Source organism: Larus michahellis, chromosome 20, assembly GCF_964199755.1.
Source record: "Larus michahellis chromosome 20, bLarMic1.1, whole genome shotgun sequence".
Lineage (NCBI taxonomy): Eukaryota > Metazoa > Chordata > Aves > Charadriiformes > Laridae > Larus > Larus michahellis.
The window spans coordinates 5,283,158-5,295,351 of record NC_133915.1 but is presented as its reverse complement, the minus strand read 5'-3'; the positions used below and the strand labels follow the sequence as shown (position 1 = coordinate 5,295,351).

General features: G+C 42.3%; 1 protein-coding gene across 2 annotated transcripts in view; it reads left to right on the top strand.

The window, feature by feature from the left end:
• Window positions 1-7,430, top strand: part of DOCK5 (dedicator of cytokinesis 5) — an 80,892-nt gene extending 73,462 nt beyond the window's left edge. For both annotated transcript variants that reach the window (XM_074563546.1, XM_074563545.1), the window contains 4 exons: window positions 119-296; window positions 2,602-2,740; window positions 4,223-4,338; window positions 6,243-7,430. In XM_074563546.1, the coding sequence (XP_074419647.1) occupies window positions 119-296; window positions 2,602-2,740; window positions 4,223-4,338; window positions 6,243-6,344 (535 nt within the window). In that variant the 3' untranslated portion in view covers window positions 6,345-7,430. The remainder of the gene's footprint in view (window positions 1-118; window positions 297-2,601; window positions 2,741-4,222; window positions 4,339-6,242) is intronic.
• The last annotated feature ends 4,764 nt before the right edge of the window (window positions 7,431-12,194 follow it).

The following is a 12,194-nucleotide window of genomic DNA, read 5'->3' as shown; positions in this document are numbered from 1 at the left end:
GTTTTTCACATTAATCTCTTATGCAAACTAAGAGAGCAGAGCTTTTTAACAGACAGTGCTTTAAATGTCTGATGGACTAATGTTTTGTGTTTTTTCACTCTTTCGGTGTGGGCCACAGATCTATTCTGGAGCCTCTCTTGGAGAGAAGAACATCAACAGCTTCCAGAGCTGAGGAACTGCCCATGAAAGATGATGGTGATAACCGGATTAGCAAACTGAAGCGGAAGGAGTGGAGTATTAGCAAGTCTCAGGTTATTGTAGAGAAGGAGCCAGAAACGGAACTGACTTCCAAAATGGTAAAAAAAAAAAAAAAAAAAAGGCAATAATAAAATCCACAGCAGGAGATTTTAGTGTTTCCGTTGCTTTCAGCCATGCTTGTGATGGGGAACTTCATTAAATAGCGGGAGGGGTTCAAATACCAAAGTCCTTGGTCATCTGAGTAATTCTTTTTTATTTGGAAAACTTGTGTCACAGTCGGAACTGCAGCTTGGCTTAAGGTACAAACTGGAAGCAGCAGGCACTGATGTTTCATCTAGGTGCTTGGTGCCCTCCTTTCTTGCAGGAGTGGGGGACTGCGGGGTGCACTCAGGACAGCGTAGAATTGTTCTGGTTTTGTTGGAGCAAGCAGATGCTGCTAGCCCACTCAGAAATCCAGCTGGCAAGCCAGATGTTCAGCTGCTATCAGTCAGCATCACTGCACAAATCAAACGTCCTGCAAGGTGAAGATCAGTTTGATAGATCCGGGAGTTGAAAAGATGGTCTTGGTAGTTAGGTCACCAGCTTGGGAGTTGGAAAAACTAGTTCTTCCAGTCTGTACTCTGCTCCAGACCTCCTGTGTGAGGGCAGGAGTGTTTACTCCTTGAGCAAATTATTTTTGAAAGAGGAATAAAAGAGAATCTATACCCCCACGGGAGTGTTGTAACGAGGAATATGTGGGAGACTGTTAGGCATTCAGGTTGACAGTGGGATTCACAATGATCATCTAATGCAAACGAATAAGTTTCAGCCCAAAAGTAGAGTCGTATGACCTTGGAGTATTATCCTGATTTATGCTAAGGGTACGTTACATTATCAGAAGAGTATGTAAGAATTTAAGCATCTGAGTATTTAAGCTGGTGGCTCAGTCATACTAATTTGACTTAACACAGGCTGCCTAAATAATGAGAAAACATGAGTTCTTCTATTTCCCTTTCCCTCCCAAGATCTCAACTGAGCCTGGCAGGAACAGGTTATGCTGCTATATATATTCAGGAATTCTCATCAAATCTGAGTGATGCTGCCAGTACTCGGAGTCTGCAGAATATTTATAAAAAGGGGAACCGCGGTTCTAAATCATGTCGTTGGTATTGACAGGCTTTCCACTCAAGAGGAAAATCTGGGGTTGTAAATATTAGTGGTTCAGGGGGCCTGGCCTTCTGTCTCTGGAAGAATTCAATGGGTTTAACCCACAAACTGCGATGTCAGCTGCTGATCGCTTTATTAAATAAAACTAGAGGGAAGAGGTCTGGGAGAAAGCCCGCTTATACCGACAGTTCGCTAGGACAGCGAGGCATGTCTGTCCCAGACTTTGCATTGCAGATAGCTGAGGATGCGAAACAGAACACCCACCCTCCCCTCTCCCCCCATATCTCTGAGGGCAAATTAATGTGTGATCAGCTTACTGAAGTGAACGAGCCGTTAAGGGTTATATTCATGCTTAAGAACATTGCGAAGTACAGAAAGCTGTTTTTTATAGCTGGTCTGTTCCAAAGCTGCACAGTGGAGCACGAGAATTGGACAGACTGATTTTCTGTGGCTCTTGACGAAGCTGCTCGGGAGCTGGAAAACCAGAGGGGATCCAGGGCTTGCTGTATGGCCAGCAGCTTTCATCTTTGAGTTTTATATTCACTGTACACCAATGTGTGGTCCCTTCTGCGCAGTGAGAAATACCAAACTGCTCAATGATGGAGAATTGATCTCTAAAAGTAAGCGACAGACTTCTCTGTACAGCAGTAAACTAGTATTTAAAAGGACTGTAATACTCATAGACTCTTGGGACCATGGTCTGATGGTTTCACCATTTCAGTGAAGAGCACAGAGGACACATGTGACACTGGAAGGAACTGGAACAACTCCCAGGTCCCACATGCAAGGGATTTGCTCTGTAAAGCCCAAAATAGACTTTTTTCGCAGCCCTAAGGAGCTGGATGATACTGGCAGTTCTGACTTGCATCCAGAACTTAATCTTTTTTTTTTTTTTTTTAATTCTTGTAAAGACTTTTTCCCAAAACTTGTTCACAGAACTGCTAGTCAAATCACAGCAATTTTTTAGCTTGACGTCTTCCCTTTTTAGTTAATACACTATGGTCATTAAAACCAGTTTACTATTGCTAGCCAGTTAGTAAGGTTCCACAGCAAACTGCATGTGTCAGCGTGTGCCTTTTGACATGGCTGAGCCAGTGCAGTGCTTTCACTCTTACGTTTCACCTGAATGCACCTTTCTCTCTTACGCGTGGCCTTTCTGGAGCACGTCGATGCCTTTGTGACAGGTCTGATTATCTGATACGTGTGCAGCAACCTTCCTGGCTTCTGACAGTTTTCTTTACTCTTTGTTTCAACCAGGGTATGTCAGGAAAAGCACAAAGGCCAAAGAGTCTTCAATTAGGAGACAACAGACTGACTTTGCTTCAGGGTTCTTCGCTCCAGCCATCAACGCCTCGCAGCCCACCACCCATCACTCCCAAAACCCCAAGAACCCAAAGTAAGTTCTGTTTATAGAGCAATCGCCACATCCTTCAGGGCAGTATCTGCAGCAGTAGGAATTACTTTATATTTGCTGAGGTAACCTCACTGGGGGGGGAGGGAGGGAGGAGCTGCTCTCAAGTAGTTCACAGAAAGTGACTCTAGGCTGTTAATGTTTGTAGGTGTTTTTGTCAGATAACAGAATTTGGCCATGTTACAAAAGGCTCTGTGACCATACTTGTGACTCACATATATATCACGGTTAAAATTAGTATATCAGATTAATTCCAGAGAAGCAGTTCTATCTTTTTCAGTTTCTTTCTTGTTTTCTCCTGTGTTGTGAAGAGGTACGTTAAACCTCAAGGTGAACATCACATCCGGTCACCGTAGATGCTTGTAAATGCGTCAAGTCAGAATGCTATAGCACATATAGAGGAATATCTTCTGTGAGTTCACTGCGTGGAACTGCAGCAATCCAGCATGGTATTTTTGATCAGGTCTATGACAAAATTATCTGGGCAAGCCCTGAAGGCTTTGTTAATTAATGAACAACAACTCCTATCACATGGCAAAAGTTTTAGGAGAAGTTGCTCTGCAGCTTGGAAACTCAGCTAATAAATGTAACACCTGAAAGAAAAGTTTATCTTGAAGAATTAGCAAAGTGCATATCCAGTAAGCTCTGTAGTTAATTTTGAAGCAATATATAAATATGGCTAAGGTAAAAATACAACTGTTGTGTCACCACTGACAACCTCCTTCCTTGCCGTTACATTTCTCACTCTGCCACTCTTTTAATAAAGGAACAGAAGTTCATATGTAGGACCTGACTGTCCTTCATCTTACGTTGATATAAATTCAGAATCCAGTGTAGATAATGAACTAAACTAGCATAAAACTCTGTGAGAGGATTAAAACCAAAAAATACCTATCAGGGTGGGTGGGGGACAGGGTGAGGAGACAGCCAGAAACCCTATAGGAACACCATATATAAACACAGGAATGCTATATGAAGAGAGATCTGTGAAAGCAACGTGAAACCTCACTCTTCTACTGAGCAAGTGGGTTTAATGGCCATTAGTAGCAGGACAGCTTCCCAGGAATTCTTCTGAAGTTTGGGTACTTATCTACTCCATCAACTGCAGTTAAAATCAAAGTGAATTCTCAGGTTGAGGCTCAGGCTGAAAGGAAACCCCATGGAACATGGCAGATGTGATATTGGATTCAATTTTGCGTTCTCTCAGGCGTGCATTTTTCACATAAGCTTAGATTCATGTGATGAAGATAAAACTCTTCTGGGCATTTTGAACTTAAGGGAGGTGACAGCTGTGACTCTGCTTTGACATATCCATTCCGATTTAGCTGCTAAAGCAGTGAGCTGTTAGCAGATTGAAAGCACAAGATATTAAATGATTCTCCCTTAAAATTCTACATGGTCAATCCCATTTCCCATTCCTGTTCCGCCTACTTTAATGTCTTTTCTTATTATTGTTGTTGCTTCTAGGTTTTCCCTCATTGCAAGCTGATGGATTGGCAACCGCCAGCTTACAGAGTACCCCACCTCCACCTCCGCCCAAAAGCAAACCCTATGAGAATAGCAACCCGAGGAATTCTGTGGAGGTAAGGAAATGAGAGCTGACATTTTTTTGGAGAACAGCTTTTGAGAAAAAGACACCAGTGGAATTTTCCAAGCTGCTTCAAGGGTGGTGCTACTCAAAACTTGTCTAATCATTTTACTGGTACACTCCCTGAAACCACAAAAGAATAAAAAGTTTTTTGCTTCAAGAGAAGGCTATCAAATGCAGTCCCATTTTATTTTTTTTTTTCCCAAGTGGGAGTTGTGTTGTCCTTGGTTAGGCAAACTGTATGTGGGGGTGGGAAGCTATATTGAAAACAAAAAAGTGCAATGATTGAAAAGTTTCAAAAACATGATCAACATGAAATAGCACAGTAATCTGGTCCTGAAAGAGAAGGGGGAAAAAAAATAATCGCACATTTTTAGGAATGATAAATGTCTCCTTTTGAGTGCTCAGCTCAGAAGAATCTGATTTTTCAAGGTATGAATCATTAGTCACTTAAAACAGCCTGTATTATATCACCATTTAGCCACAGCTTTTTTCTCAACTTCATGATGTTTGTTTCCTTCTAGGAACGTCATATTTACACTTTTTTTTAATGCTGTGTCCCTAATCTTTCTCTTATGCTGTGGGATTCCAAATGGCTTGCAGATATTTAACATGCAGGTACCCTGGTCATTACGTCAGAATCGTTTCAGCTGCCTCTGAAATGTAGGTGCTTCTGTCATGAGGCTGGAATTGCTTACCAGCGCACAGCAACAGAAAGCATCCTTTTGTAACGGTGGAAGGGGTGGATGTCTTCCCCAGTCCAATTTGCAAAGAGGATTTACGAGTGCCTTAGTGAGATGAACTGGAATTTGACCAAAAAGAATTTAAAGAATGATCGCACTTAACTTACCTCTGACAGCACAGGAAGACAACACAACAGCTGATCACCTCGTTCTGTTAGAGAGAGGTGACACTGGCATAAAGCCTTGAAGCTTGGGTAAATAAAGAGGTTTTCTACTTTGCCCTTCATTTGGTCAGGGCCGACTGCCCTTCTGAAAAGGGGCAGTGTAGCTTCTGGGGGCGGGGGGGTGAAAGGCGGAAATATGCCAGCTCTAGGTATGCTGTGGGGAGTCACTGGTTGAAGAGGATTAATAAAAGAGCCTCCTTCCCTGGAGTCTTGTAAGAAAACTAATTACTAACATGTTGTGGCTTGCAACATTGACCTTGGCTTGCAGCCAAATGAAAAGGATTCAAAGGGCTGTAAAGAGAGATTGTGAAAGTATTTTCTGAAGGGTTTTGTTATGTTGTTGTTTGTTGTAAAGTTGACTCTGTTCTCCTTGAGTTAAAATAATCCTGAAATCTGGACAGTTTTGGCCAAGGAAGTGGTGACCCACACGAGCTTCTTGTTCGCTGGGCCTTTCGCATCTCATTCATTTACAGATGCCCCTTAAAACAAGCAGAGAGCCAACGTGAGAGAGCCCACTACTGCAGTTCTCTGCAAGAACTTGGAGTTCGTTGTACCATTCTGATTTGGAAGCGTTTTACATCCTTTTGGCCCCTACTCGGTGCAACTCATCAAGCCAGCAAGATAAAAATAGTTGAATTTTGAAACCTTGAGAGAAATGGGTTTATTGCCATTTTCCTGATAAACAAAAGGTGGGACAGAGGGACAAATGGCTCTGGCTCGAAGTCAGGCTGCAGGTTGGAAGCAACTAAAGCATATTCTAGCAACTGAAATCTATCTGCTTTTGTTATCTCCTGGGGATGTGTCCTCGTTTGCCCCTGTCATTGGTTGCATGTAGTGCTGAGAGGATATTGAGCATCTGAATTCAAAGATTTGGTCCTGAAAGATACACGAAGTAGTACAGGACCTTTTGGATTTCTTGCTTGGTAAAACAAAATGTATTAACTTGCCAGTAATGGTTCATTTTTCTGTGTGTTTTTGTTTTATCTTCTCAGGTTGCTCCACCACTACCCAGCAGACGTGAAGCCAAACCTCCCCCTCCACCCCCAAAAACCAGAAAATCCAGCGTTGCCTCTTCAGAGCAAGGATTGCAGTGAGGATCACATCTTGCTGGTGTAACGGCGAGCGCCTAGAGTCAAACGGCTGCTTTCTTTTTACTGACATGCTGGGGCTCTCTGACCCTAAGGACTAGTGATTTCACCTGCCATTCCATTCCCTCCCCTTGGAGTTTTCTTTGGGAAATACCAAAAGGAACTGTTATTGAGACTGTATTCCCAACCTCTGGTTTACCTTTCCAGTACGAGACACTAATCACGGAGCAGGAGAAGTCGCCTGACTGGAATTCTTGTCTGTCTTAGTCTTGTCTGTCCCGAGTTTTTTCACTGATGCAATTTCAGCAGCTCATTCCTAGTGTAAATCTGTCACAGTAGTGATTTGAAGCAGTGTTTGAACCAAGGTAAGCCACACCAGTATGAGGAGAGTCCTACAGCATTTTCACCCAAGTTCATTTCAGCTTTCCAGCTGTACTCGCACACGGATCCCTCCTGCCCCTGGAGTGTAGCCAAGCCCCGGTTTGCGCGGAGTGAAACAAGTCGCAGCCGTTCCGAAGTCGTGAAGTGTCGGCTCCTGAGATGTCAGGTGCCGGTGTATGATGTGCAGTCTCCTAAGATTCTTGATTGCAGGCAGAGACCTGAGCATTGTTAGCAGAATAAGAAGTCTCTTACTTTCTGCTAGTCATCATATGTATTTAAGATGCAGTGCAGACGTTCTGCCTTACACCGTCTCTGCTCGAGTGGTGGCGGTTGCTCGCTCCCAATGGAGAGCTTAGGTTCCCCAGTACTTTGTCGTAATTTCGCTGTTGATTCTGGTTTTAACGCTAAGGAGGAATTGATATTCCTCCCTGAATTGTGTTACCTACTTGGTTTGTACTTGCATCTGGGGCTTGGTGCAGTATTTCGTCGTTGTCCTTTTTAATAGGGTGTAAGAAGCTGCTTCTCTCCTCTGACTGTGTGAGAAGAATAGAAGCTGCGTCGATACCAGCGCTGGACTGGTACCAGCAACATGGAGAGGATGGAGTGTGCAAAACTAGTTATACACCCTGACCTCAGAAACAAACTCTGGTGGTTACTGTAACCTTTACTTTGCTGGGCAAATTCACACAAATATAAATAATTCTAATCCTCTTTTTTTTTTTTTTTTTTTTTCCCCTGCACCCCTTTGTGGTGATACTTGCACTTTGTTTTCCAGCCTTAGGTTTTTAACAGCCACTAGGCTTTAAGGAGCCATTTACATCCGAGGTGCATGTGAAAAACTTGACAATTAACCACCTACTTTCCTGTTGCTTGGATTACTCCAGCTCTGCAGCTTTTCTCTCCTTGGAGGATAGGAAAATCTATTTAAATTCTTCTTTTAGTTATTTGTTCCCTGCTTTGTCCGGATGTCAGCATCAGTCTTTCTGTTTGTATAGAGAAAAAATGACATGATCTTAGGTTTTAATGTTTTCAAATTCACGTGATCCATGCAGAGAAGGGCTGTTGCCCGCTGTTAGAATAGCCTGTGCTCCCAGTTGCATAGTGACCAAAAATTCAACATAAATATTATTGTTATTTATGAACCAGATGGGTCTTAGACACAGCACTCCTCTGTGCCTGAGCTGCCACTGGAAGCTTGCTGGCAAAAAACGGGACATCACCATTTGTGATTAATACTCCTAATGTTGGCAGATGCATTTTGCACCTTTCCGAGCTGCCCCCCTGGCTGGGGCTTGCTCTTCTGCAGCAGGTTTGCGGGCAGTTCCTGCAGCACTTAAGCAGAAGACAATTCAGTTTAAAATTCTCTTGCAAAGTCTATTTCTACTCTGTGCTACTCTTAGGGGATCTAGATGACTCCAAAGATAGTTACAGCAGCTCTTTTTTTGCTGTGTGGAGCAGGACTTTCCTAAACTGCCTGTTCCAAAATGGTGAAGAACTTCACTGTTGTCTTTCCAAGCTACGTAATTTAAACTTTCTTTATACATCCCCCAGAGTTGCAGCTGTTGGTGCCACATTCCCAGCAGCTGAAAAGCCAGTGGAGTTTGGGATTTTCTTGATTTGTAAGTTATTCTCTTGTCACATTCAGGCAGAATATTTTGCCGTGCTATTCTGCCTGGCCTATTTATAAACATCGCTCTGACATGGCTGTTGTTTTTCACTGATGTTTTCCAGGGAAGGGGGGGAAAAAAAAAAATCACTCGTCATTGTTGTTCCCTCTCACTATGGAAGGCAGGAAACACGGGAGTTTGCTTGTGAAGTTCATATTCAAACTTTTTGGAAAGTTCAGCATTTTTTAAAACTCATCATGAAGAGGGACGAGCTGAGGAATTTGTGTCCAAGTTTATTTCTGAACCTATACAAAATTTTGGCTGTTTGGTTACAGTCTGTGGCCTGTTTATTCATCAGTGGTATTGATGAAGATTCTGCCATGGGCTCGCTCTTCCAGGAGATGATTGTGCTTGTTATCGGTAGCTATCATTTAGCTTCTGATTATCTGGTAGAAGTTGGAGACGCACTGAAAACCCTGCTGAGGATGCTGCTCACAGTAGTAAATACAAATACTGTTGCACTGGGGTTTTGTAGACCACTGCACTGTTATTCTGCTCACGTGACTTAAATGGGTTTCATCACCTTAGTGAAAAATTGAAGTTCGTTAAACCTAATGAAAGCTTTTCTCAGCAAAGCCTTTTCCAGGGAAAAACCAAGCCAGTGAAACCCTAGGTGTTTTGTTCGGACTAAAGTAGTCCTTTCTTTTCGTCTTATGTGTTCCTTTGGCTTCAGTGTGACTCCAGTTAAAGAAACCTGCAGAAGCTGCGTCTGCATTGCTGCCTGCGGGGCTCTCTACAACAGATTTGCTTTCATCAAAGGGTCGTATCGGATTCACATCACAAACCGGGTTGGAGACATTTTGGAAGTTGCACTGTAGTCACATCACATACATCCGCGGTCACGTTGTACTACGGTGCACATACAGCTCTCTCCTGGGCTCTTCCCTTCTCGGGGGAAATCTTTGAAACCTTTCCGGACAACTTGACCGTGGTTCACCCCCTCTCTCTGGTGCATTGTAGGACTTGTCAGCTTCACATTATGTTCTTGGACATAAACGCTGCTTGACTTGAAAACCACAGGGTTTTCTTGTGTCTCATTTTTTTTTTTTGTCCACTTCTTCCTCTTCTCCTGTCTTCCTTCTGCTGCACATGCAAACTAAAGGACCCTCTGAAACTCTTCACTTGAACAAGAACTTTTGTCTTCGGTGAGAATTTTGCTTTTGGCAGAACGGCAGGATGTGGTCTGAATTGTAGAAAAGTACGTATTAATACCACCTATTGTTAATTCAGTGCCTTTCCCCATTCTGCATCTGCCTCATTCTTGGGTGCATTTCCTTTTCAGAGCAGGTTGGCCTTTAACTCCTTTGGTAGGTCAGCAGAAACGGAGGCGGCTGTGTAGGAATCCCCGCTAAAGCTTTGTCTGTCGTGGGTAAACAAACTAGCTATCAGGTTTGGTTCCAAGTGACTTTTGAGTCTTATTTCCCGACCATTTTGATCTGCTTTAATAACTTTAACTCGTAGATGTACCTTGTGCATTCAGCATTCAGTTTTCTTAAATGTGTTACTGACTGGTGTGGGGAGGGTTCTGTTCGTGGCGGCTGTAGGGCAGCATAGTTTGCCTAGACGTACAAGATGGAATTTCTGTCCTGTGCGTGATTTAGGGCTTCATGCCAGTTTTAGAAAAAAACACTGTCTTCTACATGTCACATTTTTAAAGGCAATTGGGCGTTTAAGTGTGTCAATAAGATGGGGCCTGACTGATTTTAATTAAGTGGAATTAAGTGCCCACACTTATGAGAAATCCCACCAGACCCCTGATTTATTTTTTTTTTTCAAGTGTTCTGCTCTTTGCTACAGGACCTATCTGACTTAAGTTCTGAGATTTCATTTTCAGAGACAATTTAAGATCTCACTGCTTAGTTTTCAAAATGAGAATCATCTTTCCATGTTAATTAGATGCTTTTGGGAACGTCGTCTGATGTCTTGTAAACGGGAGCAGGAGAACGGTCCATAATGATGTCATCTCTGCATACCAGAAATGAAAGCAAAGAGCAGCCTTTCTACCCAATGCATAGTTTTGAATAAAACAAAATCTCAAAGTGAAATATCCACTCTGCAGAGAAGCCAAAATCTAATCCCATTTCATAGCCATGCTGTTCAAAGCCAGTGTTAAATTTCAAGACTTTAGAGGATTTATTTTTTTCTTTGGAGAAATATGCTCAACACTTGTTTTCTGGAGCTTTTAATTAAAATTTGTCATGCTGTGATAAATTCCTTTAAAAATGTTACAGGCTCTAATCCACATCAGGGGAAGAGAGAAACAGACAGCTTTCCATTTCAGTGGATTATTGGCTTAGGAAAGGACACCGATTCCAGTGAGAGCAGCTCTCTGATCTGCAGTGGCAGAAGCTCCCGTAACGTATATGCAGTGGTTGTTGAGAACCTGCGTCTAATAACCTTCCCACTCTGCAGCCCAGCGTGTGCTCCCCAGATCCACAGTGAGTTAGACTTGTAGTGATAACGGCTCAGACTCTCACATTTTCTCTCCTTATTTATTTTTATAATTGTAAATGGAAATAAATAAGTTTAAGACATCTGTAATTTAACTGTAATCTTTTTCATAGTGAAAACATTCCTGACCCGTTACTGCGACCTTCTTTCATTTTTCTTTTCCTTTCAATTAAAAGCTTCTCTATCTTATTGTTGCAGACCAAATTATCTAGTGGACCGGGGTGAGCTTTTTGTAGGACTACATCAGAAAGAAAAAGTAAAAAAATAATGTGATTTCATTGATTGCCTGGCAGTAGATGGGCTTTTCAAAAGCACATGAGGTTCAGCTAATTCTGCTCCTGTTAACATTGAAGCACCTTTAGGAGAGTTTGGTGGGCGCTGTAGCATGCAAAAGAGAGTCGCGAATTCGGAAGTAGAGGAGCTTAACAAAAAGTGCAAAGCAGCTGCATATGCTGTATTTTTCTGACTGTTCTCATTTAAGGCTGTCGTTGAAATCTCTGGACGTGCGTGACTGCGTACTTTGGACCTGTTTTTCACATGCATGGTCTGCAGTTTTTGTGGTGGTTTTGTTGGTTTTTTTTTTTTAAACAGAGGTGTAAGTCCCTCAGCAGCTCTGAAAGTCAGCCCCAATATGCATGGTATTAATTGATGTAGCTTTTCATTGTTGGTATTACAAAGGTTTAATGACATGATAAACCTTGGGACATGTTTGTCTTGAATTTGGGAGAATATGGATGTTGTGTAACATGTTTTTGTGAGTGTTTTGAGATGCTGGATGTGACGGCTTAGTTAGAAAACCCACCTCTGCAGACTGCAAATACCTTCCCTGTTTTTTTTCTCTTTTCTTTTAGTCCTCTGCAATTGAATCAGCAAAAATACAGCTTTTAAACTGGCTCTGAAGGAAGAGTAGGAGCTAAGCTTTGGAGAGGGATTCTGCATCTCTCTGGGTAAATGACACGTGATTCACTAAGTCTGTAAAGCAAGGTGTATAAATTTTCATGTTTTTTAAAATGTATTAACTGTTGTAAAGTTTGTAAATACCTTTTTAAAATAAATGTAGTTTTTATGAGTGAATGAGTGAAAAAAGAGCATGGAAAAATCTTTTGTAGGTGGACTACTGAAGCGCGAGTGGAATTACATTGCAACAGTAAGTTTATTATTGATTTTTAACAAAGTTGTGTTAGTGTTTAATCCAGAGTGAGATCAGACAGTTCCTTTGTCCCGGCATTGTCTGTACGTGCGAAACAAATGCTGTCGCGTCCGAGTTGTCGTTGCAGGACACAAAGCAGACCCTGTGCTGCTCAGTCCCCTTTACATACAAGCTAGCGATCTACACAACAGTCATCTTCTACTATTA